The sequence below is a fragment of the Rhinolophus sinicus genome, chromosome 8 (assembly GCF_057876585.1).
Source record: "Rhinolophus sinicus isolate RSI-liver-muscle chromosome 8, RSI-T2T, whole genome shotgun sequence".
Taxonomy (NCBI): Eukaryota; Metazoa; Chordata; class Mammalia; order Chiroptera; family Rhinolophidae; genus Rhinolophus; species Rhinolophus sinicus.
The window spans coordinates 17192952-17218784 of NC_142508.1; the positions used below are offsets into that span (position 1 = coordinate 17192952).

Below are 25833 nucleotides of genomic sequence, written 5' to 3' on the forward strand. Positions count from 1 at the left end.
TGCATGTGTGGGGTGACCATTAGAAATCACACAAGAGAAATAATAGGAGTTAATGCCGATGTGCCACGTGTCATGCTGAGCGTTCTTTCCAGCCTTTGGAGAACCTTAACTCTCCTTAACCCTCACGAACACTCTATGAGGTGGGTGCTATTAGAGCTGCATGTCACAGTGAAGAAAAATGAGCCTCTGAAAGTTAAATGACTTGCTTAATGAAAGTCACCCACAGAAAGCATCAGCTCCAGAGTTTGATTAGCCTCTCTCTCCTCCACCCAGCCTCCCAGTGTGTCTGCCTTGTAACAGGCACCAGTTTCCTTAAGAGAACAGAGCTGCCATTTCCTTGTTCCTTTTCCGCCTGCTGGCTTTCCTCTGCTCCTATGAGCCAGCTGAGGCCAGGCCTCAGCACTGGCTCACAGCCTCCCCTCCCCCTGCTGCAAACAGCTCAGGCCTTATTAGAGACCCACACTCCTGGGGAGAGACGCTGCCCTCTTTTAAGGTACATGGAGAGTTTGCTGGGGGAACCTTTGTTCCTGCCCGGGCTGGGGGGAGGGGTGGCCTGTGACTTGCTGGCCTTTATGGCTGGGGGGAGGCTGCTTTGGCAGGATTCATGGCTCCACCCTCGATGTCTCTTTGCCTGCAAGCTTGGGGCCCATCCCCACCTCCCCTTGCTTCCCAGCTGCACTGAGAAGTTTCCCAGACTGGGGGCCCATGTGGCCAGTTTTCTCACTTCCTGCCAGTGGCCCCCTCCGCCTGCTGAGCCCAGGACCCAGCCCTGCTCCCTGTCCAGGCTCACCCCCCAGGCTAGGCCTGAGCTCGAGAGCTGGAAAATGGGCTGGGATCCCCCAGCAAAAAGAGGCTTTGGCATTTGGGGCCAAGCCTGGGACTGCTGAGATAGACAGGGGTGGTGAATAGAGTCCAGGAAAGAATGCCTACGTGGGGAAAGGAGGTGGAGACTGGGAGCCTGATTTCAGAGACAGGGAGTAGCACCTATTTTTGTTATTTACTGAGCACTTAGTATGTGCCGACCACTACCCTAAATTGTTTACGTGCATAATCTCACTGACGCCTCACTGCAAGTCTATAAAGTAGATATGACCCCTAGTTTACAAACAGGGAAACTGAGGCACAGAGAAGTTAGAGGTCTAGCTAAGGGCATATGGAATTGGCTGAGCAGGGATTTGAACCCAGCTGAGTCTGCTTTTCCTATCAACAGGTGAGAAAGGGAAAACGCTGAACTGGAAACCACAGGGGTTGGAGTAACCAAAGGGGGCAGGGAGACCAGCTGTCCTAGAACCCCAGAGGGACAAATCTGTGTTTCTTTTCAGGGTCTCCTCTGGCACCGCACGCAGATGTTGCCCCCAGCCCTCCCAGCTTCCTGTGGGGCTGCTCTCCAGGCCACCGCACCTCGGAGCCGGTACTGGATCCCGATGGGACCGGCCCCCAGTCGAGGTGCCCAGCAGGGAGGCAGGCGCCGCCCCCGCAGGGATGACAGATTCCAGAAGCCCTCCCTGAACAAAGACTGGGTGGGAGGCGGCCTGGTGTGTCCCCACCCCCCCTACCCCAGCGCCTGCTGAGCCGCGACCACAGACAGCGGCCAGGCGGAGCGAGCATGGCGGGGTCCGCGGCTGCTCTGCTGGCCCTTGTCCTGCAGCTCATGAGCCTGACTCCAGCCCGGGAAATGGGCAGAGGTAAGTCGGGGCACCGAGGGCTTAGGGGTGGCCGGGCAGGACCCTGCCCTGGCTCAGACCAGTCTGAGCGAATGCGCTGGGGCCGCGGCTGCCTCTCCCCGCCCTGCCTTGGGGTGTCGCCGCCGGCCTCTGTTCTCCCGTCGATGGAGGAGTCAGCTTGGTGGGGGAGCTCGGAGGCTGAGGCATGGGGTCCAGCGGAGGGAGGGGGCTTCCTGCTATGGCCTCCGCAGGAATTCCTGCAGGCAGCAGTAGGGGAGAGGCTGCCCTGGAATCCGGGAGTCTGAAGTTAATTATTTGTGTTTAGAAAGGGGAAAGAAAGGAGGCCTGCTATGGGAACTGACTTTGAGTCTCTGCGTCTGGCTCTCACCCAGCGGGATAGGCGGGAATAGAGCGGTCAGAGAGGGGAAGTGAGGACAGCTCCATAGTGAGCAATTAGGCTTTGTGTGACCCTCAGGGTTTGTTTCTGCGGGCCTCTCCAGGCAAGGGACTAACCCTATCTTCCCTAAGGGTCCCAGAGGACCCCCAGCTTCTCCCTGACCCCCCAATTGTTCCTGCTGAAGCAGGTTTGGAGGAGGATCATGGGGGATGAGAGTCAAGCTGGGGTGGAGGGTTTAAGACGCTGAGACCTCCTCTTTGGCCACTCTTCATGGCACTGGGAAGGAAGCTAGGTACAGGAGCTACGCCAAGACTAGTTGCCATTCCAGGTGACCCTGTGCGAAGGAGGGAGAGGGACGGCAACGTACACAGCAAGTTTGGGTGCCTACATTTGTTGGGGTGTTAAAACCCTGGATGTGGAGGGTAGCCGGGCGGGCTGAAAAGATGGGTGGCACTTGTGAAAGGGCCCACTTGGACATGCTGCTGGGAACCTTTAGATGTGTGATTTGGAAAGGCCGCGGAGGGAAGAGCAGCAGGTGGAGGCTGGCGGCTCTGTCTTCAGCCCCCTGAGTGGAGACAGAGCGAGAGGAGAGGATTGGGTCAGGGGACGACTGGCTGAGACCACAGACTGATGGGATTTGGGAAGGGTACACACGGAAGGCTGAACCCCAGGTTTCTGAGCAGGTAGGGATGCCATTAACCAAGCCAAGGAACTCGGGCTCAAGTAGGTTTGGAAGAAAAGAGGACAACTTAGGTTTTGGACTAAAATCTCCAATCCCCCCGGGTGGTGGCAGTAGGGTGGTGGGTGGAGTGGGTGACCTTGTTCCCCCGCCTCATAGAGCTAGTGTCGCAAGAAAGCCTTTTAGGCACCCCGGGCCGGCCTCAGTAATGAGCGAGCTCTGTGGGAAAGGCCCTGCCCTCTCCCTCCTCCTCTTCCTCCTCATGCCCCTCTTCCAACAGACCTTCCACTGCCCTGCCCATCCCCGTCAGCTTGCCCTGCCTCATGGCCTTTACTTTCCTGACGGCAGAAGGATCTAAGTGAGGTGAAAGTGGCTGTCCCCAACCTCGGGCCTGAACCCAGAGCCCCCCACCTTCCCTCAATGTAGTGTCACCTAGAACCAGGGACAGGCTGTCTTCATTCTGCCCGGCACCTTGAAAGTTAGTGGAGGTCCTTCCAGCACCTTCCCCAAACCCTTCAGGAAATGCAGCCAAGTCTCACTTTCCGGAGCCCACCCTGCCCAGGGTGGTGTCCCCAGGCCTCTCGGCCACAGGCCTGGAAAGAGTAGCCAGGCTTAAGGGCGGGAACAGAGAGAGCAGTTCACACACACACACTCTCCAAAAGTGGTGCCCTTTCTGACAGGTGAAGGCAGGTAGTTGGCGGCAGGGTTTGTTCACACCACACCGCAGGCACTTTCAAGCAGCCCCACCTCTCACGCATCTGTTTCCTTCTCTTGCTCTTCAGCCTGTGTGTTGGCTTCTGGGCCTTCCCGGCCTGACACATCAGCTCCCCAGGCTGCCCTTGTCCAAGTCCCTGGCCCAAGTGAGGATGGGTGACCCTGACATGCCACCCATGGCTGAGGACCCCTGCAGAGTCAGGCAGGCTACAGGGAGGCCCTGTGCCCCCAGGGGTCAGGAGCCCTGGGGCTGGTACCTGACTAGAAGGTTTTTGCTACTTGGGAAAGCTGGTTGGTCACTTTTGTCCACTCAGGGCTCCCTCCTCCTCCTTCCATACTTTTGCCCCAATACCCTCACAGCACTGTCTCCTTCCTGGGATGGCAGATGGGCAGGCGTGGGGCACAGGGTGACGTCACCTGGAAGACAGAACCCAAGAAACTTTGCTAACCCTTGACCATTGGCCCACCCTGGATTCTTGTGCCTTCAGATGGGGTGGTCCTCAGGGAGCCCCTGGGGCTGGCTGACAGCTATGACTACCAGCACTCCTCAGCCCCTGCTGGGGGCCCCCAGGAGCAGTGGCGCCCCCTGGAGGAGCGGCTGGGAAGGCTGGAGGCTGAGGTGAAGCAGCTCAGAGAGCAGGTACCATTGGAGGTGGGGCAGGCCTTGTATTGTGGGAGGAAAGGAGAGAAGAGTTGGGTTTGGGGGAGCGGGCCAGGAGACCCTAAAATAGAAGTTTGTTTTAAATGTACACGGAGAGGGTCTTATCTGAACATTTTTAACATCATTTTTCCCCCCATAAAAATGAAGAACCTCCAGGATATCTGTTTTGTCAAGCCAGACTTTCATATCCTTTCATGTATTTGCAAATATCATGGAACACCTACTGTATGTAAGGCGTCATCAGGAAAGGTTTGGGATGGATAAAGGTCTTTAACTGCTGGGACAGGGGGATTGGGTCCCCTTCTGTCCAAAGGAGACGCCTGGGAGCCCCATGTTCCCCTGGAGCCTGGCCAGTCCCCAGGGCCTGAGAACCGTGAGTGAGCTGGATGCTGACTGAAGGGGACCCACCTCTGCTCTGGAATGGTCAAATTTCTTTCTCATCCTGCCTCAGCTTTCACACCCCACTAATCTGCCAGAGATGGTGGGGGAAGCTGAGCCAGTGCCTCCAACCCCTTCAACCACCTTTTGCCCCCCAGAACAACGACCTGCAGGTGAGGGTGAGGCAGCTGGAGTCCTGTGAATGCCGCCCCACTTCTCCCCAGTGCTGGGCACTGGGGCGGGCCTGGCCCGAGGGGGCTCGCTGGGAACCTGACGCCTGCACAACCTGCCTCTGCCAGGATGGAGCTGCACGCTGTGACCCCAACCCTGGCCTGCCGCATTGTCATGGTGAGTGCCATCCCGTCTGCCCGCTGGGACCACCTCAGGCCTGGCCATGGGCCTAAGTGCCTGAGTGACAGCAGTATTTCCTCAGGCTGCAGCCACAATGGTCAGGTCTATGGCAACAAGGAGACCTTCTCCCCGGATGCCTGCACCACCTGCCACTGCCTGGTGAGTTCCGTGACCCACCTGAATATCCCGTACCTGTCCCCTTCACCTGTCTGCTTCACTTTAGCTACCTGTCGCTGCAGCCTGGTGTGCCTGCCGAATGTTAAGTAATGGGGTCTGCCTGCCTGTCCCCTCAAGCCTCGCTACCCATGGCCTTCAGCTGATTCTGAGTAGTTCTACTCCCATGCACATGGTGGGGGCCCCCAGACCCCTTTGATTTGGGCCTGGAAAACAGTGGCAGGGAGGACAGAGAGGATGACGTTGCTCATATTCCTACATCACCCCCTCACCTGTGGCTGCTTCTCCATCTGCCGCTGTCAGCTACCTGCCTGTTTTCCTTCCCTGGTTCCACATCCACCTTCTTCCAGCCTTTCCTTCCTCACTCCTCCACTGAGGAAGGCCTGGGTCCCCTTCCTAGACTCTCTCCACCCTGGGAATTTGCTGGCACCTGGAAGAGATGATTTCTGGGGTCAAGAGTGGCAGGAGGTGATGGGGGTGGGGATAGGATGTCTCTTTTCTGCTCTTGGACCGAGGGTGGCTCTTGTCCCCTGAGCTAATTCAGCCTCTTGCTCCTCTGGCACGTCGCAGCCTGGGGTGAGATTTTGTTTCTGGAGGCCCTGCCCTTCAGGGTTCTGACGCCAGTCTGCCTGCCCACAGGAGGGAGCCATAACCTGTACCCAGAAGCCATGCCCAAGAGGACTCTGCCTGGAACCAGAAACGTGCTGCTCACACTGTGAGCCAGGTCAGCCTCTTGCCAGCCCCGGCCCGACCTCTTGCACTTGTTCTGGGGCCCCCAGAGCCGTGGTCTGACACCTGCCACACGCCCAGAGGGTGCCTGCCCACTCACTCTGGCAGTGGCTAGGGGATTTCAGAACTGAAGCACAGGCAGCAAATGCACACTCTGGCCTGGGATTGAACCAGAGGCTCAGTATTTTGCCTGCCCTCGGGGAGCTTCTAATCTAATTGAGAAGATAAATTTATAGCTAATATAATGCAAGATTTAAGATCCAGTAAACAGATTAAGAGGAGATGTAGAAAGGCAATACGTAGTGAATTGCCAGAGGAGAGGGCAGGAACGTAGGAGAAGCCCACCCAGACTAGGTGTCGGGTGGACTTCGCAGACGACTGGCTGGATCTTCTCGGGAAAGTCGGATTTCACCTGAAGGAGACAGTACTTACGGGCCCTCGGGGCACAAGGACAGGATGAGGAGAGGTGTGTCGCAGAAAATCAGTCTGGGAAGGCCTGTGAGAACAGACTGCTGTAAGCCTTGCAGTGTGGCCTTTCTTCTGCGGGTAATGGGGAGCCATAGAAGGATGAAGAGCCAGAGTGTGGCATGTTCAAAGAGGTATTTTAGGAATATTCATCTGGTATGGGCTCGATGCAGAGAGAGCAGTTAGGGGGCTATTAAAATAGTGTCTAGCTGTGGAGCCAGGGATGGAAGTGGGCTGCAGAAGGAGGGGTATTTCTAAAGAATGAGCAGGAGCTGGTGACTGGTTGGACCCCATAGAATAGGCAGTGGTGCCAGTGACATGAAGAGAGCTGTGAGGAAGTGGAGGCCATGCTCTGCTGGGGGTGTCGCCAGCTCATGGTCAGGGAGACCGGGGCTGCCAGAGTTAGCAAATGAAAATAGAGGATGCCCTGTTAAATTGGAATTTCAGATAAACAGCCTATGCTTTTTTAGTGTACACATGCAATTTGAGACATACTTATACTAAAAAGGTATGGGTTGTCTTATCTTGTTAACGTAAGAAATGTCCAAATCTGTAGAGAATGTCTATGAGTTTATTTGAGTGAAAACTGACAATTGCCAGAAAGCAAGATCTCAAATGCCCCCGAGAATGACAGTTTTGCAGTTTGTCTTATGCGTTTGAAATTAAGGAGGGAACATAGAGCAGATTACGTGAAGGTGGGAGAAAGCAAGGTGGGGATTGGATTCAGGATAGGTAAGGTTATGTGCTCTCTCGAGGGTGGTTATTTCGAAGGTGTGTCAACCTAGATGCCCAGAAACAATGCGCAGGATTTGCTTAAAGAAAGTAAACGTTTTACTAAAAAGTTACATATTTGGGTGTGACTCCCCACCAGGTCCTGCCCAGTTAGGAATTTATGACCAGATCACCCTGTGAGGTTACTTCCCAGAGAACCCCTTTTTTTCCATCCACAATCTGAAATTCGAATGTAACTGAGTGTTCTGTATTGTATCTACTCTACCCCGGGAAGAATCTCACCTGGGAGTGGGAAAGGCGGACCAGGGCTCAGGAGACAGTGAGGCCTGCACATGCAGCCTCTGAGTCGGCTGGAGATGAAGAGTGAAGTCTCAGGAGTTCACGGATCGCAAAGCAAAGGGGGGGACACACAGTCTGTAGGACATGTGGTGCCTCAGGGCCGTTCCTAATCCATATGATGTCTTTGGGGAAGTTAAAAAAAGAAAAAGAAAAGGCACGCTTTCCTCAATACTTCCGTCTGTTGTAAAATAATGAAAATCTACTGATTAGGTTAGAGTCAGACACTTTACTGCCACCTGTTGGAAAGTTGTAGTAAATACCCAAATCTCAGCCGTCTGTCACCTGAATGGTGCCCCTTCCTTGTGGTGCCCTCAGGGGTGCTTTTGCCCCAGTCCTCTGGGTTTCTTACTTGGGGGCTTGGCCTTGATTTTGCAGGCTGCCCTGGAGGTCACAGGTCTGGGGAAACATGGCAACTGGAGCCCTGTGTCACCTGCACCTGCCAGGTAAGGGAATCAGAGCTTGGCCCTAGCCACCACCCATGTCCTTGCTGCTCGGCATACCCCCAGCCTGGCAGTGCCAAGCCCAATCTGGGGGGCAGATAAGGCTGCTGCTGCCGCCAGGCATTGAGGCCTGGAGCCTGCGTGTCCTGCTAGGCCGGCCAGCAGAGTAACTCACAGTAACGGGCAGTGGAGAGGGAGGGAGGGCTCAGTGTCTGCCCTGCAGGCAGGGACCGTGCGATGCCAGGGGCCCTCATGCTCAGAGCTCAACTGCCTGGAGAGCTACACCCCACCTGGGGAGTGCTGCCCCGTCTGCCGGCCAGGTGACCTCCCCACCCTGCCTTACCCCTCCATCCCCTCAGCCCCAGAGGGTCCAGTACCTACTGGGGTCATGCCTTCCCTTGGGTGATATCCACCCACCCTGCTCACTGCTGACAAGCCTATCATCCTGGCAACTCTCCCCAGGCTGTGAGTATGAGGGGCAACTTTACGAGGAGGGGACCAACTTCCTGTCCAGCTCCAACCCTTGTCTCCAATGCTCCTGCCTGGTGAGTCCCCCCACAGCTTTGCCCAGGCCCTGCTCCTTGGACACCCACCGCCCCCACTGAGGCCACCCTTTCGGCCCCTCACATGCCTTCCAAGCCCTGGTACAGTGAGGTTCACTCTCTGTCCTGCCCCTGTGCTCCACCCCGCCAAGGGTGCCCGACACCTCCCTGCCCACCCTGCTCTCTCTGGGAGCCAGACCCAGAGGCTTTACAGCTGTTGGTGCATTACAGAGGAGCCTGGTTCGCTGTGTGCCCATGAAATGCCCGCCCAGCCCCTGCCCTGAGCCGGTCCTGAGGCCTGGCCACTGCTGCCCGGCCTGCCAAGGTGAGCGAGCTCTGACCCTTCCCTGGTGGAGCTCCAGCAGGGCTGTCACACCATTTCTTCAACTCCAGAGCCCGCTCTGCTGGCTCAGACCTAGGGGTTCCGTCAGGGGGAATGATGCCTGGCCATTCCAGTGGTGCCTGGAATGCCTGAGCACAAATTCTGCCTTTGCCACTTCGTGGCTGTGGGCCCCTAAGTGAGTTACTCTGTGCCTCAGTTCCCTGTTTGTAAGGTGTGGAGAATGATATTCTACCTCAATAATGTTCCCTATTATTTGCTTTGTGCAATTAAGACTCGGGTTGAGCCCTTGAGGCTGACCACTAGAGGGTGACAGTGAGTCACACACCAATATGGTAGCTATGGCCAGAATAGAAGAAGCAGGGTAAGTGTCCTGGAGGCAGTGTGACCTGAGCGAACCTTAGGGACAAAGAGCAGTTAGTTAGGTGAAGGGCGCAGTAAGGCAGAGCGCATCCCAGGAAGAGAGGGCAGCTAGAACAAAGGCTTGGGACCAACACTCAGTGTGAAGCAGAAGCATGTTAGTTGGGAAGGTACAAGAATATGCGAATGGGGAAGGGCTGGTTAGTTCCATTGGTTAGAGCGTGGTGGTCGGTTCAATCCCCGCATGGGCCACTGTGAGCAGCAGTTCTCCTTAAAACAACAACAACAAAAGAATATGCGAATGGCGGAAAATTACAATGAGAGGTGGGGAGGGGCTGGAGAGAGGTGGGAGGAAGGATGGGTGTGTCCATGCTAGGTCCTGGGAGGCCTGGAAGGACAGGCTAAAGAGCTTGGCCTTACCCAGCCTGGGACACTGGGAGCCCCCAGGGTGTCTAGGCAGAGGTACAACCTGGTCTGGAGAGTCTGGAGAGCCCTCAGAGGGCACGTGGAGGAGGGGGCAGGCTGAAGCTGGGCTCCAGGCTGGCTCCCAGCAGGCCTCCTCTCTGCCCATCTCCCCCCAACCCCAGGCTGCACAGAAGGTGGCTCTCACCGGGAACACGGCCAAGAGTGGACTGCACCTGGGGATCCCTGCCAGATCTGCCGGTGCCAGGTGAGTCCCGATGCTGCTCCTGGGCTCCCCTCCCCCACCCCTCCAGGACCACCATTCATTCCTTCATCCCCCTGAGCACATCCCAAAGGCACTGTGAGGGGACAGAGGTGGAGAGGACTTGATCCTGGACATTGACAGCGGGGGTGGGGTCGTGCCCATCTGGATGCCCAGCTCTGAGCACACTGGGTGTGCAGCATGGGTTTGTGAACCCAACTCAAGGAGCTGACCAGCCTCAGAAATGAGGCAGGGCAGGATGTGACACATGGCACAAGCTCCAGGGAGGGTGGAATGCAGATTGACATGGGGCTTCCAGAACTGTGCTGTCTGATCAGTAGCCACAACTGCACGTGGCCACTGAGCCCTTCACATGTGGCTGTCCAATTTGAGATGGGCTATAAGTATCAAATATACACCGATTTCTAAGATGTAGTATGAAAGGAATGCAAGGTACCTCATTCACCCTTGGTGTTGATTCCATGTTGAAGTAACATTTTGCATACATTGGGATACATTGGAATCCATTATTAAAATTTAGTTTCATCTGTTTCTTTTCATTTTTTGCAATGTGACTACTAGAGAATTTAAAATGACCTATGTAGCTTGGGTTATATTTCTGTTGGACAGCACAGCTCTAGAACATCTTCATGGAGTAGTGATATTTATCTGGGTCTTAAAGTGTGAGTCAGACTTGAACAGGGAGAAATGGGGAAAGACACTCTAAGTGATATAGACTGTTCATATATTGAAATCCTAACCCCCAAGGTAATGGTATGAGGATATGGGGCCTTTGGAAGTTGACTGGGTCATGAGGGTGGAGCCCTCACGAATGGGATCAGTGCCGCAGAGCTGCCTTGCCCCTTTCCGCAATGTGAGGACACAGGGAGAAGACGGCGTCTATGAACCAGGAAGTAGATTCTCACCCTTGAAACTGGCGGGACCTTGACTTTAGACTTCCCAACCTCCAGAACTATGAGAACTAACAGTCTGTTTTTGATAAGCCACCCAGCCTATGGGATTTTATTACAGCAGCCCAAAGGGACTAAGATGCCAGGTGTAAGTCAGGGCAGAGCCTGGGGGAGGAAGGTGGGGGCGTGGAGGCATAAATCCAGGCAGGGTACATGCTGAGGAGAGCTGTGTTTCCTGATTTCCTGAAAGCTGAAGCCAGCCCAGAGTGAAAGCCTGCCAAGGACTAAGGACTCCGTTGTGAAAGCCTTGGGGGCCCTCTGCAGTCATGTGCTTCCCCTCCTGTTCATACTGACCCCCCTAACACATCTTGACAAGAGTCATGGCTGCCCAGACACTAACAGGGGGCCCGAGCAATGAGCCCAGATGTAGGCGTGAACTCTAGGGCTACAGTCTGTCCACGAGAGGCCATGGGGAGTAGCAGCAGCTACGGTCTGTTAACTGCCAGCTTCCAGAAGTGGATGCCTTACCAGACACCCTACCTCACCTCCATAACAAGGCTGCCAGGACGGGAATATTATTGTCTGTTTTTGTTTTCAGATGAGTAAAGTGAGTCACAGAGAACTTACGTAACAAGCTAGGGTATACCCCTGTATTAGTTTCCTGGGGCTGCCATAACAAAGTACCACATGGAGTAGCTTAAACAACAAAAATGGTTGTGGAAACCAGAAGTCCAAGGTCAAGGTGTGGGCAGGACTGATTCCTTCTGAGGGCTGTGAGGGAGACTGTTCTAGCTTCCAGCGGTTGACTGGCAAGCTTTGGTGTTTGCTGGCTTCTGCCTTCATCTTTGCGTGTGTGTGTGTGTGTGTGTGTGTGTGTGTGTGTGTGTGTGTCCATGTCCAGATTTCCCCTTTTCACAAGGACACCAGTCATTGGATTAGGGGCCACCGCACCCCAATATGACCTCATCTTAACTCATTACATCTACAATGACCCTATTTCACAATCAGGTCACACTCAGGTACTAGGGGTTAGGGCTGCAGCACATGAATTTGTGGTGGGAGCGGGGGACACAATTCAACTCATAACATCTAATAAGTGGCTAGCTGGGACTCAAATACTGTTTCCACCACTTGGCTGAGCTCTGATGGCCCCCTTCTCCTGCCCATCTGCCCCCTACCAGGAGGGCCACATCCAGTGCCGCCAGCGAGAATGCTCCAGCCTGTGCCCATACCCTGCCCGGCCCCTCCCGGGCACCTGCTGCCCTGTGTGCGATGGTGAGTCAGTGGGTGAAGCCTGGAGGGGCTCAGAAAGCTGTCTGATAGCCCAGCCCGGTCTCCCACGAAGGACAGGACATGGGGCAGTGCGGGGCCCCTAAGGAGGATCTCAGGCACCCTCTTCCCAACAGGCTGTTTCCTAAACGGGCGGGAGTACCGCAGTGGGGAGCCCGTGGACTTTGGGGACCACTGCTCGCACTGCCGCTGTGCTGTGAGTGTGGCTGCCTGGTAGGGAGGGCCTGGCTTCCTGGCCTGCCTCGCGAATGCTGACCAGACCCTGTTGTCAGAATGGGAGTGTCCAGTGTGAACCTCTGCCCTGCCCGGTCATGCCCTGCAGATACCCAGGCAGGATCCCTGGGCAGTGCTGCCCAGTCTGCGCTGGTGAGTGGGGGACTTGAGTCATCCTGGCGCTGGCCAGAGGGAGTATTGGGGGGAGAGGTTTCCTTCCCTTGGACCTACAGGAAGCCCCCTTGAACTAAAGGGCAGGGAAACTCCTTTATAGATCTAAGCTCCTGTCACCACCAGTGAGGGACAAGTTCTTACCTCGTCTTATCAGGGCAAACTGGGCACTGTGGAGGGGCCCTTGCTCCGGGGGAAGGGAAGCAGGCAGGGACCCCTGAGGAAACGTATGGCTGTTCTCGTCAAGGTGGGAGGTCAATGTCAGGGTGGATGAGGCTCCCTGTCAGCGTCCATCCTTGTCCTCTGTCCCCTATCCTTCTATCCAGGCTGTGAGTACCAGGGACACCAGTATCAGAATCAGGAGACCTTCAGACTCCAAGAGGGTGGCCGCTGTGTCCGTTGCTCCTGCCAGGTACTGTCCTGCTGTCTCAAATCCCAGATTTGTCGTATCCTGGAAGGCTTCTTATCCAATCTCCCTCCTAGGCTGGTGAGGTCTCTTGTGAGGAGCAAGAGTGCCCAGTCGCCCCCTGCACCCTGCCTGTTTCTGGCCCCCAGCTGTGCCCAGGTGTGTGTGTGGAGGGTGGGGAGAAACAGCTGCAAAGGGGAGCTGCTTCCAGTGACTGGAGCTGGGTGGGTGTTCCCTCACAGTAAGGGGGGCATTGCTAAGTCCACCAACCCTTCCAGAGTATATTCAGAGGCTGCCATGGGGATGGCAAAGCTAGGGTCCCGGAAAGGGTCCTGTGGTCCGGGAAGGATAGGGATTGGTGGAGGTGTCCAGGTTGCCATGGTGACAGCATCCCTGCTGTAGCCTGCGTGCTCAATGGAGAGGAGTTTGCTGAAGGGATCGAGTGGGAGCCTGATGGCCAGCCCTGCACAGCCTGCTCCTGTCAAGACGGGGTGCCCATGTGCGGAGCTGTGCCCTGCTCCCCAGCCCCCTGCCAGCACCCCACCCAGCCCCCTGGTGAGTGCCCCATGCTGGTCTAGCTTTCATCCCCTACTTTGCCCAGCCCACCCCGATCAGCTGGGCTTCTGATCAACCTGCCCCGCCCAGGTGCCTGCTGTCCCAGCTGTGAAAGCTGCACCTACCACGGCCACGTGTATGCCAACGGGCAGAACTTCACGGACTCAGACAGCCCTTGCCACACCTGCCGCTGCGAGGTAGCGCCCCGGGCTCACTGCCGCCCTGCTGCGCCCCTCCCAGCGCCCACCTCCATTGCTCTGTCCCCTGTTGCCAGGATGGGACTGTGAGGTGCTCCTTGGTCGACTGTCCACGCACAACCTGTGCCAGGCCCCAGAGTGGACCCGGCCAGTGCTGCCCTAGGTGCCCAGGTACGCGCTTACTGCACCTGTCTGGCTTGGGGGGCCACAGACCCTCCCCTCCCACGGCCGTGTGAGCCCAGTGGTTACTTTAGAGAGCAACAGCCTTCCGAATTATTTTCAGTCTGGAGCAGCTTGGCACTCACAGGGTATGGGTAAGAGAGTAGGCTTGTTTATCCCTTTGTGTCACCACACCACCCTTTTTCCCATCCTGTATTTCCTCTTTCAATACCCCACCACTCAAATACATTCGCATATCTACCTGTGTAACACACGTTCATGCACCAAAGTTTGGGTGCGCTCTAAGGGGGCCTGAGTGCCAGGGTGCAGTGTGTCCTGAACCCTGCCGGCAGGAGGAGTGTGTTATATATCACAAACACAGGCATGCACATGCACCTGCGGGTGAAGGGGCACACACACACACACACACACACACACACACACAAGCACAAGAGTGTGCTCAGAGAAATACCCATGCATGCCTCACAGCCCCCCTCCTCTCCCGCCATGGGGACAGCTTCCAAGTGGCACTGCCACAGTGGCTCTGGACTCCAGGGGCAGAGGAGCTGTCCTTTGCCTCCACTCCTCTCTCACGCCCTGTCCAGACTGCATCCTGGAGAAGCAAGTGTTTGTGGATGGGGAGAGCTTCTCACACCCCCGAGACCCCTGCCAGGAATGCCAGTGTCAGGAAGGCCAACCCAGCTGCCAGCCAAGGGCCTGTCCCAGGGCCCCCTGTGCCCACCCACTGCCTGGTCCCTGCTGCCAGAATAACTGCGATGGTGAGGTGGACAGGATGGGGAAGGGTCTCCTGGAGTGGTTTGGCCCCATCTATGGACATTTAGGGCTGGGGGGGCAGCATGACCTGGGGCAAGGAGGGCCTCTCTCAAGCGTGTATCCGTCCCCTCCCTAGGCTGTGCCTTTGGTGGGAAAGAATACCCCAATGGAGCAGACTTCCCCCATCCCTCTGACCCCTGCCGCCTGTGTCACTGTCTGGTGAGTCTGCCGCCTGGATGGGAGGAGGAGTCCAGGGGAGTAGAGGCGGGACTTGGAGAGGCCAGGAGAGGTCCAGCCATAGGGGTGGGAAAGGGTGGGGGTCATCTTGGCTTCCCACCACTAACCCTCCCTGCCCGTGGTCCACCTGCCCATGCAGAGAGGCAACGTGCAGTGCCTGGCCCGCCGCTGCCCTCTGCTGCCTTGTGCGGAGCCTGTCCTGCTGCCAGAAGAGTGCTGCCCTCAGTGCCCGGGTAAGAGCTGCACCCAGTGGCGGCTCCTCCCCAGGGGCCCCTCCACCGCCTTTCCCTGAGCTGCCCACGATGTGGGCTCTCATGCTTCAGCCTCTCCCTCCGGCTGTCCGCTGCCCGAGGGCTTGGTCCCCGCGCGCCACCAGGAGCACTTCTCCCCGCCTGGTGACCCCTGCCGCCGCTGCCTCTGCCTGGACGGCTCCGTGTCCTGCCAGCGGCTGCCCTGCCCACCCGCACCTTGTGCCCACCCGCGCCAGGGGCCCTGCTGTCCCTCCTGCGACGGTAACATCCTGGCGGCGCCCCCTCCCAGCCCTGCAGCGCCCCCTCCCAGCCCTGCAGCGCCCCCTCCCAGCCCTGCAGCGCCCCCTCCCAGCCCTGCAGCGCCCCTACCACCGGCTTCCTTCAGTTCAGCCCGGAGCCTCGCCCTCACTGTCCCCTTCATACTCCGTGTCCCCCTTTCTTCAGCCCCATACGTGGCGCCATCCCCGGTATTCCCCTTCCTCCTGGCCCGACCCTCCTACGTCGTTGTTGCCACTAAGAATGTGTGTGTGTGTGGGGGGTAATGCCCACTTTGCCGGGTAGAGAGCCGCCACAGCCCTTAGCCCCTCCTCTCGTCACCTGTCCCCCAGGCTGCCTGTACCAGGGGAAGGAGTTTGCCAGCGGGGAGCGCTTCCCTTCACTCACTGTTCCGTGCCACGTCTGCCTCTGCTGGGAGGGCAGCGTAAGCTGTGAGCCCAGGGCCTGTGCCCCCGCACAGTGCCCCTTCCCTGCTAGGGGTGACTGCTGCCCTGCCTGTGACGGTGAGGGGCAGTGGAATATAGGGGTGGGGGCGGGGGTGGAAGGGCTGGGCCAGCGTCCTTCTTGTTGCCCTAGAGTGTGTCCAAAATACTTCACTACGGTGAGGAAAATAAGCCTGGATTCTCTCCTGTGTATAATGCTATTTGGCTGTGTGATCTTGGACAAGTGACAGAAGTCTCTGGGCCTAATTTTTTTTCAATGTTTAAAAATACATTTTATAAATGTGAATTTTTGTAAAATGCACATAACATAAAATTTACCATCTTAACCATTTTTAAGTGTGACTCTGGGCCTAATTTTAACTCAGGTAAAAAAAAAAAAAAAAAAAAAGAGGGTTGAACAAGACCCCAGTCTTCACTCTTGGATTACCTTAGCAATTGTTTCTACATACCCTCTACCACCTGTAATGTTATTCATGTAGTATTTTTCTTCAAATGAACTCACTTTTAAATTTAAATGTATTTAGAAAGGAGACTTTATATCATACTGTAAATGGAAAATTAGATTTGCCAAGAATAGAATATTACCATAAAAAATGAATAGCATTAAAAATAAAATATTAAATTCAAGTCAGATACTTTTGCCTGCCAAGGCTTATGAGACTGAGACTCACCCACCCCCACCCCTCTCTTTGGTATTGATGTTTTTAAAGAAGAGTTTTAGGTTCACAGCAAAATTGAGAGGAAGGTCCAGAGAGATTTCCTGTACGCTCCCTGCCCCCACACAGACACAACCTCCTTATTATCAATGTCCCCCACCAACTGAGTACATTGGTTACAATTGATGAGCCTACACTGACACATCATTGTCACCTAAAGTGCCCCCACTTTCAAAAAGGAGGTCAGCAAGTGTCAGCTGCTAAGGGCAGACTGCCACCACTCTGGTTCCCCCTCCCCCTCCTTGATAGAGCAGAAGGCTTGAAAGAGCCTTGGAAAGGCCATACTACAGGCCACCTAAGCCATTCCCAGTTCTCCTCACATTGGGAAAATTGGTGACTTCTGGCCTGCTGAGTGTTTAACCCCAGAGACAGATTCCATGTGGGTTTTCCCTAGAGGTTGGACAAGGAGATTTCTTGCAGGTGGAAGGGGAGAGAGTTTGCTCTCCACCCCTCACCCCCATTTCCCACTCCTTTGCCCACTAGCCTGGATTGAGCCCTCCCTCCCCGCCATGACCGGCTCTCTGAGGCCTTGGCCTCAGGCCAGGCACAAGGCCAGAACCCGTGACTGCTGTCCTCTCACCCCTTTCTGCTGTCCCCTCCCTGTCCTCTCTCCAAGGCTGTGAGTATCTAGGGGTGTCCTACCTGAGCAGCCAGGAGTTCCTGGATCCCCGAGAGCCCTGCAACCTGTGTACCTGCCTCGGAGGCTTTGTGACCTGCAGCCACCGGCCCTGTGAGCCTCTGGGCTGCAGTCACCCGCTCACTCCATCTGGACACTGCTGCCCCACCTGCCAGGGTAGGACAGCACCTCCCTTTCACTGCCCCTTCTGGACTCTGAGCAACCCCGAGTCCCCTGGTCTGGCCACCATCGTCTCTCCCCTGAGATAACACACAGCAAACCGACACCCTGTGTTTTCATCGCCTCTCACACTGTGTCCACGCCCTCCTCTCTGATCCTGCTGTCACCTCACTGACTGTTGTACTCACCAAATAACTGGTCCCTGTGCTTCCAGACCATCCTGCTCTTACATGGTCTCACTGACTTTCTAAAATAGGACATCAGCAGACTTAAAACGGTTCAGTGGCTCCCACTGCCCTTGGGTGGGTCACGAGGAGCAGCTTCCTTCCCTCCTGCTTCCCTAGTCCACCCTCCTGAGCCCAGCCCATCTTTCACCTTCCTGCCCAGGTGTGTCCATCCGCTCACGTCCTCTCCCACACTGGCCCATGCAGACAGAACGTTCTCAGCAGGCTGGGCTCCACCTCCAGTCCTCCGCTGCCTTCATGCCTACAAATCTGACCTCTTACAGCCTCACTGAAGTGCTTCCTCCCACCCCTCACCTTCCCAGCCACTTCTCTCTCCCTCTCAGGCTCCCTTAGCTTTGTTAGAGGTCCCTAGGCCCGCTGTGTGTGTGTGTATGTGTATGAGTGTGTGTATGAGTGTGTTGTCTGTGTGTGTGAGTATGTGTTCTGTTGATGGCGGCCCTTCCATTGCCTTTCCCACTCTGCCAGGATGTCTCTATCATGGGGTCACTGCTGCCGCTGGAGAGACCATTCCTGACCCACTTGATCCCACCTGTTCCAGCTGTACTTGCCAGGTGAGGTGGCCCTTTGGGAACTTGGTAACCTCCCATCTCCTCTCTGGCCAGGGGTTGTTTCCTCCACCCCGGTCTCATGGGGTACATTCTGCCTGTGACATCTAATGGGGCAGGATTGGATTCAGTTCAGGTCTTTGGGGCCAAGGAAGGGTGTTTGGGCCTGGCAGGCTTAGCAGAGGTGTGCGTCTGGTGTCTTGGGGCAATGTGTAGCCTGGGTTGAGGGTGTGAGGACGTGGGAGTCAGGAAGTGGCGGTGTGATCTCTCTCCCCCAGGAAGGTTCCATGCGCTGCCAGAAGAAGCCATGCCCTCCAGCTCTCTGCCCCCATCCCTCTCCAGGACCCTGCTTCTGCCCTGTGTGCCACAGTGAGCTGCCCTCCACACGCACCAGCGCCCCATACCCTTCCCTGCCCCTTCCCTCTCCCTTTCTGCCAGGTCTGAAGTTGGATAGGGCAAGGTGACACAGCCTCCCGACCCAGAAAGCATGTCACCCACAGGCTGCTTCTCTCAGGGCCGGGAGCACCAGGATGGGGAGGAGTTTGAGGGGCCCACAGGCAGCTGTGAGAGGTGTCGATGTCAGGTATGGTCAGGAGATGGCAGAGGGGGCTGGTGTGGGGCTGGCCTAGGCAGCAAGTCACTGACCCTGTATCTCCTGCAGGCTGGCCAGGTCAGCTGTGTGCGGCTGCAGTGCCCAGCCCTGCCCTGCCCACTCCAGGTCACAGAGCAGGGGAGCTGCTGCCCACGCTGCAGAGGTATGCCTGGCCGGTGGGGCTGCCCCCTTGCTTTGGCCCCTGGGCCCCATGCTCCCCCATCTGCCCACCTCCCTCCCCTCCAGCTTTCCTACCTCCCTGTCTACCCATCTGGCCCTCCCATACCTCAGCCCCTGAGGAGACAAGCTTGGAGAAATTTAGTTAAATTGGGCACAGGGTTAGCGATGGAGCCTTTCGTTTATTGCACATGCATTTATTGGATCCTGCTGTCCATGACCCAGCACCTTTCCCCTCCATCACAGACAGAAGTTCTGCCCCAGGCCACCTTCCCACCTCGTCTTGCAGACCCCCTCCCCTGCCAGACCCACATGCCCGGCTGAGGACCCAGGGTGGTGGTCATGGGCAGACGTATAGAGCCCAGCCAGACTCAGAGCTCATCCCTGCCCATCTGGGACACAGGCTGCCTGGCTCATGGGGAGGAACACCCTGAAGGCAGTAGCTGGGAGCCTCCCGACAGCCCTTGCTCCTCCTGCATGTGTCACAAGGGCGTCGTCACCTGTGCCCACATCCAGTGTGTCAGCTCCTGTGCCCAGCCCCACCAGGCGCCCAGCGACTGCTGCCCTCGATGCTCGGGTACTGGGAATGGTGGGTGGGGCAGGGATGGCACAGAGGCAGCACCTGCTCAGCATCTTCCTGCCTTTGTACTGGTCTGGGTGGCAGAGAAGGGCTGTCCCAGAAGTGGCCCTCATTCTTATACACCCTAATCCTGGGGGCTGGGGTTGCTGGGGGGCAGAGAACCCCACCCCTGGCATTGCTGCCAGCCTGAAGTCTCCCTGGTCCTGTTCTGCTCTTACCCGCAAGACTGTGAGCATGAGGGCCGGAAGTATGAGCCAGGGGAGAGCTTCCAGCCTGGGGCAGACCCCTGTGAAGTGTGCATCTGTGAGGTGGGTGAGGGCCATGCGGAGGGGTTGGAGCATCACTGGGGGGACAGCCTGGATGGTGTGAGGAGCAGGCACCATGGGGTCAGAGACAGGAGGTGATCAGGGCTTGGGGCGAAGAGCCAGGAAGTCTGGGGTTAGACACAGGGCACTGGTGCTGAGTGTGGGGAGGCAGTGGGCAGGCCCTCCTGGCTGGGCAGTAGGGTGGGTGTGTCTAGGAAGTGGTGGGGAAGACACCTGGGAAATGCTTGGGGGCCATATTGGGGAAATTCCATTTGAAAGGTAATGGGGAGCCAATGGAAGGGTTTGGAACAGGCAGTGACATCAATAGGTTTGGAGATTAGGTAGTGGGTTGGGGAGGAGGGTGGCTGAGCCTGCAGGAGGGTCAGAGGTCACATGAAGGTTCAGGCCCAAATAACGGGAAAGGGAGACATCATCTCTGGGGATAAGGAGCGAGTCTGGGGAGACGTTGAGTCTCTCTGCAGATGAGCCTGACCTGCCAGAGGAGGCAGATGGAGCGACCTGGACTCCAGAGGAACAGGGTGGCGCTCGGCTTTCATGTCCTGGGACCCACACGCTGCTCACTCCTTCCTGTTGTAGCTGCAGCCTAAGGGGCCTCCTAGCCTTCGCTGTCACCGGCGGCAGTGTCCCAGCCTGGTGGGCTGCCCTGCCAGCCAGCTCCTGCCCCCTGGGCCCCAGCACTGCTGCCCCACCTGTGCCCGTGAGTCCCCAGATATGGGATAAAGAGGTCAGGGCTGCCACCCAGAGTGATGCTGGGAGAACCAGCTAGCTGTCCTCCGCAGTCAGCCCTAGCCCTTTCCTGAGTCCAGTGGACTGTTCTGGAAGCCCACGCCCTGGAGGCTTGCACAACCCCATGGGGAACTGGGGAAGCTGGCAGGGACCGCTTGACTCTGAAGCTGGGTGCGGTTGGTGGAGCATCTTGCCCAGCAGGTGGCACTTTGGGGTGGCAGTTGTGCCAGCTGCTGGCTTCTTGAGGGCAGTGATGTCAGGAGCAGAGGGGTAGTGAGTGGCCCAGGTACAGCGGTGGGGAGAGCTTTCCTTATCAACACTGCTAGGATGAGGTTAGGGAAAGAGGACTAACATTTATTAAGCACCTACTGTACACGAGGCACCGTACTTGGTGCTTTTAATAAACAGTATCTCATTTAATTCTCAGTTACTCAGTGAGGTTGGTTATTATTACTCCCCTTTTACAGATGAAGAAACTGAGGTTCAGAGAGGTTGGTTGACCTGCCTAAACGGCATAGACACTGAGTGCTGGCCAGGATTGGAACCTGGGGTATCTGGCTCTTTGTGTTTTCTTGTGCTCCCGTAGCCAGGCAATATGACGGAAGTGGGAGAGGGAGAAGTTCGGGCAGCCGGGTGGTCCTTGGAGACCTCAAACTCAGGAAGCCACACTTTGTCAGTTTGCAGGTCCCCCACCCACGTAGCCTAGCAAAGTTCCTTTTCAAAAGTCTAAACTTTTCTGTGCTGAACCAAAGGGAAAGAGGATTTATTCTTCCTGAGATCAAGGTGCTGAGGATATGGGTGCACCCGGGGCCCAAGAAGTTTGGGGTTAGAGTGGGGAAGTGGGATCAACTGGGCTGTCCTGCCCTGCTACCCACTTCTACCCTCCACGTGGTATTGTCTCCACAGAGGCCCTGAGTAACTGCACAGAGGGCCTGCTGGGGTCTGAGCTGGCCCCACCGGACCCCTGCTACACCTGCCTGTGCCAGGTGAGCCTTCCTGCCTTGGGGACTCCCAGAGCCCCCTCTTCCTCTGTGTGCTTTCCTGCAGCAGCTCCAGGCTTCCCAGTCACCCTGACATTCACCCACTTGTCCTGAATGTCACCTTCTGCCGAGGCCCTGCTCTCTCCCTGCCATTCTCTACCCACAGTTTTCTCATGACCCTCCATAGGACCTGACGTGGCTCTGTGTTCACCGGGCCTGTCCTGAGCTCAGCTGCCCCCCATCAGAGCACCACACCCGCCCTGGGAGCTGCTGCCCTGTGTGCCAGGGTAAGTGCCCAGGCTTGGCACTGCACCCACAGAGCCTGAGTCCAGGAAGGAGGCAGAAGGGGTGGCATCCATGGGCCAAGTGGGCAGCCCAGAGTCTGCTCTGTGAATGCAGGCTTCGTTCTTTCATAGAAATGGAGGGCTATTTGTTGGGGCGGAGTAGAGACCTCAAGGCAGATGGAGGCAGGAAGTGAAGCCTGGATTCTCAAGGCCTGCCCCAAGGCTTGTCCGGGGGGCTGAGGGACCCAGGCCCACTAGCAGGGTATTGCACTGCTGAGCTGGCAGCCAACCAGAGGAGGGCTCCAGCCTCTGGCTCTCCGGGCTTCCAGGACCCTTTAGACGTCTCTAGCTCTGGTGCAGGGCCTGCGCTCTGCATGCTGGTTGACGAACTCAACACCATCAGCGTGCTAATTGGGTGGGGTGGGCACCCCCTGCTGTGTGGTGAGCTCCAGGGAAGAGGGATGCAGCTGGAAGGACCGTGCTCCCCCAGCCCTATTTCTTCCCATCAGAATGTGTGGTGGAGGCCGACGGCCGGATAGTGGCAGATGGAGAGAGCTGGCGGGACCCCAGCAATGCCTGCATTTCTTGTACCTGCCATGTGAGCTGGGGGTGGGAGGGCAGGGGTGGGGTGGAGGACCTTATAGATGGTAAAGTGAGGAGCCTCAGGACCCTGGACTAGCGAATATGGGGCTCTTCAGGTAATTAGGAAAGGGTGCCCCACTGGGTGAGAGGGCGGAGGCATCTCTCTGTACTGGGACAGGGAGCTGGGGGGCTGGACTTCATCCCCCAGCTAGACATGAAAGTGGTGTCCTCGTGGGCAGGGGCAGAGAGTGAAGGGGCTAATGCCTCAGACTGTGACCCAGATGGCCCCAGAAGTGTGAGGTCAGTGGCCCCAGGCCCTGCTGGAAGTCCATAGAGCAATGTCTGTCCTCAGCGGGGCCGTGTGGAGTGCCACCTTGAGGAGTGCCAGGCCCTCTCCTGCCCTCATGGCTGGGCGAAGGTGCAGGAGGCCGGCCGGTGCTGTGAGCGATGCCAAGGTGCGGGCCAGGATGATGGGGGAGGAGGAGCGAGACCCAGTGTGAGAGCGGGCAGCTGATCCTCGCCCCCCACCCCTGCAATGTCCACTCAGCCCCTGCCCAGTCCTGTGCGCACCAGGGCCGAGAGGTGGCCTCCGGGGAGCTATGGGCCGTGGACGCCTGCACTAACTGCTCCTGTGTGGCTGGCACCGTGCGTTGCCAGAGCCAGCGCTGCCCGTCGCTCTCCTGTGGCCCCGTGAGTGCCGTGGTCTAAGGCGGTAGGACAACAGTGGGAGGGAGGAGGCTGGCCTTAGGCCGGGGCCTGCAATTCCCAGAGTGGCCACGAGGTGGTGCCCTGAGACCGCCCTCAGTGAGTCCAGGAGCCCAAGAGCTCCTCAGTCCTCAGGAAGGCTCTGCATGGGGCTCCGCGCGGAGTGCGGTGGTTCTGACCCTGTCTGGGGCTGAGGCCAGGACGAGGCCCCCGCCCTGAATCCTGGCAGTTGCTGCCCCCGCTGCCTGCCCCGGCCCGCTTCCTGCATGGCCTTCGGAGATCCCCATTACCGCACCTTCGACGGCCGCCTGCTGCACTTCCAGGGCAGCTGCAGCTACGTGCTGGCGAAGGACTGCCGTGGAGGGGACTTCAGGTGCGCAGCCCCCTCTGCCTTCTCCCTAATCCCCTACACCGTCCCTGCTGACCACTGCACCCGGGCCTCTCACATGGCAGCGTGCACGTGACCAATGATGACCGGGGCCGGAGTGGTGTGGCCTGGACCCAGGAGGTGGCAGTGCTGCTGGGAGATGTGGCCGTGCGACTGCTGCAGGGCAGGGTGGTCACGGTGAGCAGAGCCTAGGACTCAGGGAAAGGTTGGTTCCGCGCTGTCTGCCCTGCGTACCGATATCACCCGTCCTCCCGCCTCCCTTTTCCAGGTGGACGGACGCCCCGTGGACTTGCCCTTCCTGCAGGAGCGGCTGCTGTACGTGGAACTGCGGGGACATACTGTGATCCTGCACACCCAGCCGGGGCTCCAGGTGCGGCCAGGGCAAGTGGGGGTGGGGGTGCTCGGGCCTGCTCAGGCTTCTGTATCTCTGGAAGGAGTGGGGATACCAGCTTTGTCCCGGGCCAAACAAGGTCACGGAAGTGAGAGTTCTGCTGGATTCTGAGGGGAGGAGAGGAATCAGGATCAGAGGCCTCCGGGTGCAATAAAAGGAGCTCTGAGCTTGTTTTCTAACCTTGGCTCAGACACCAGCACACGGGGGCTCTTGGGCCGTTTCTCTGCGCCTACGTGTCCTCACTAGTAAAATGGGGAAAGGGTTAGTGGGGAAGAGGGTGTCAACTAAAGTCTCCTAGGTGGTTCCAGGATTCCTTCCATGTCAAAGAGTAATTCACTCCCCTGCCTCCGGCAAGAAGCACAATTTGTAAATTCATAAAATAAGACTTGTCTACACTTACAATCCAGATTCTAATTGTGCTTTTTCTTCTAGGTATAAGGCCTGAATGCCCAAGAAATAGTGAATCTCTGGAAGTGGGTTGCATTTCACTTGGGGACCCAGTTCAGGGATGCCTACAGGAAAAAGTGCTTTCCGGGAAGCTGCGGGTGGCTCTTCACAGCTCCCATAACATGTGCGGACTTGGCTGTGGCCCGAGCAGCCTGGCTTCCATGGAGAGCCTCCACCCGCCCATTTTCCTCCGCTCCACCAGGGGGCGTGCGGACACACTGCATGCGACCAGGATGGACAGTGAGCTTCTTGGGGTTCCCTACTATTTTTTCCCCACTCCCCAGTCCCAGCCTCTCCCCACAGGTGCTGTGGGATGGGCAATCCCAGGTCGAGGTGAGCGTGCCTGGCTCCTACCGGGGCCAGATTTGTGGGCTTTGCGGGAACTTCAATGGCTTTGCCCAGGATGATCTGCAAGGCCCTGAGGGGCTGCTCCTGCCCACTGAGGCTGCATTTGGGAATAGCTGGCAGGTAGGTGAGTGGTACAGCAGCCCAGTGGGTTGGGAGGGCACAGTTGAGCATGTCTCAGAGCAGCCCTCTGGTATGGAAACAAGTTGGCGGGTGGACACAAGATGGCCTTTGGGCTTTCAGGATAATCTGGGTGCTTCTTGCCTGTCAAGGAGCCGGGGAAGACAGGATGGCCTGTTGAAAGAGGCCTCATCATCTGACTCCCCAACCCCTGCTTTGCCACTCACAGGCTGTGTGACCTTGAACAAGTTACTTGCCTGCTCTGGGCCTTGGTTTGTTCCCAAAATGGGAACAAAGGAAAAGTAGCCAATGCTTCCTTTGCTGTTCTTGTAGGGAGGTTTTTGAGAAAACTTTTGAGGAACAGTACACAAAGGTCCGCTGCCAGTGGATGCTGTTACAGCAGGGCTACTTTCCCCACCTAGGTTCTAGAGGGGCTGGGACCCAGTCGGCCCTGTTCCAAGGGGCGTGAGGTGGATCCGTGCCGGACAGCAGGCTATCGTGCCAGGCGTGAGGCCAATGCCCGGTGTGGGGTGCTGAAGTCCTCCCCGTTCAGTCGCTGCCACGCGGTGGTGCCACCGGAGCCCTTCTTTGCTGCCTGTGTGTATGACCTATGTGCCTGTGGACCTGGCTCCTCAGCTGACACCTGCCTCTGTGACGCCCTGGAAGCCTATGCCAGCCATTGTCGCCAGGCAGGGGCGACACCTGCCTGGCGGGGCCCCACACTCTGCGGTGAGGGGGCAATGCCCAGTGCTGGATTGGGAAGGGGGGGCAGGGCTCAGGTCTGGACAGGGTAGGTAGAGGGAAAGCCACGAGGGGTGAGCAGGGCGCCTGCAGCACTGTGACCTGCCTTCCCTGTGCCTGTAGTGGTGGGCTGTCCCCTGGACCGCGGATTCGTGTTCGATGAGTGTGGCCCGCCCTGTCCACGTACCTGCTTCAACCAGCACGTCCCCCTTGGGGAGCTGGCTGCCCACTGCGTGAGGCCCTGCGTTCCTGGCTGTCAGTGCCCAGCAGGCCTGGTGGAGCATGAAGCCCACTGCATCCCACCCGAGGCCTGCCCCCCGGTCCTAGTCACTGGGGACCAGCCACCCAGCTGGGAGCCCCAGGGGGCGCCCTGATGCAGGATGACACTGACCCGGACTCATCAGGCCAGAAGTCGCCCCCTGGAGAGCAGCTCCCACCCTGACCAGAGCTCCAGACAGAGTGTCCCCTTGGGCACTGGGAGCCTGGGCCTGCACCCCACAAAGAACCCAGCCATGTTGAGACAGAAGCAGTAAACTTGGGGCCTGCCCTAAGGCTGCCTTGTGCGTGTGTGTAGTATGTGTTTGCTTCCTCCTGGTGCTGGGGTGGCAGCATGGCCTGCTCGGAACATGGGGGCC

General features: G+C 57.5%; 1 protein-coding gene across 7 annotated transcripts; it reads left to right on the top strand.

The window, feature by feature from the left end:
* The first annotated feature begins 376 nt into the window (after positions 1 to 376).
* KCP (kielin cysteine rich BMP regulator) lies at positions 377 to 25749 on the top strand. Of its 7 annotated transcripts, none has more exons than XM_088799924.1 (43): positions 377 to 493; positions 1323 to 1685; positions 3943 to 4094; positions 4652 to 4841; positions 4927 to 5003; positions 5658 to 5742; positions 7659 to 7726; positions 7947 to 8043; positions 8186 to 8268; positions 8497 to 8590; positions 9553 to 9635; positions 11722 to 11815; positions 11947 to 12026; positions 12103 to 12196; positions 12541 to 12626; positions 12698 to 12779; positions 13023 to 13175; positions 13266 to 13372; positions 13450 to 13543; positions 14137 to 14310; positions 14442 to 14524; positions 14682 to 14775; positions 14866 to 15054; positions 15402 to 15572; positions 16845 to 17021; positions 17735 to 17820; positions 18093 to 18183; positions 18315 to 18397; positions 18476 to 18569; positions 18987 to 19160; positions 19389 to 19471; positions 20066 to 20186; positions 21122 to 21201; positions 21383 to 21482; positions 21989 to 22077; positions 22414 to 22516; positions 22609 to 22751; positions 22967 to 23139; positions 23220 to 23331; positions 23423 to 23524; positions 24296 to 24460; positions 24880 to 25186; positions 25322 to 25749. In XM_088799924.1, exons 2-43 carry the CDS (start codon positions 1607 to 1609, stop codon positions 25570 to 25572), a joined length of 5043 nt encoding a protein of 1680 aa, XP_088656050.1. In that variant the 5' UTR covers positions 377 to 493; positions 1323 to 1606; the 3' UTR covers positions 25573 to 25749. The 7 variants fall into 7 exon arrangements, with proteins under 7 accessions (XP_088656050.1, XP_074171717.2, XP_019607149.3 ...); XM_088799926.1 differs by lacking the exon at positions 377 to 493 and adding an exon at positions 779 to 1210 and having other exon boundaries at positions 23090 to 23139; XM_019751572.3 differs by lacking the exon at positions 377 to 493 and adding an exon at positions 780 to 1210.
* Positions 25750 to 25833: the final 84 nt, after the last annotated feature.

Coding starts and splice junctions, on each gene's coding strand:
- KCP (XM_088799924.1), top strand. CDS start 1,607: ATGGCGGGGTCCGCGGCTGCTCTGCTGGCCCTTGTCCTGCAGCTCATG. Junction 4,095..4,651: donor TGAAGCAGCTCAGAGAGCAG/GTACCATTGGAG, acceptor TTTGCCCCCCAG/AACAACGACCTGCAGGTGAG. Junction 18,398..18,475: donor GTGAGAGGTGTCGATGTCAG/GTATGGTCAGGA, acceptor TATCTCCTGCAG/GCTGGCCAGGTCAGCTGTGT.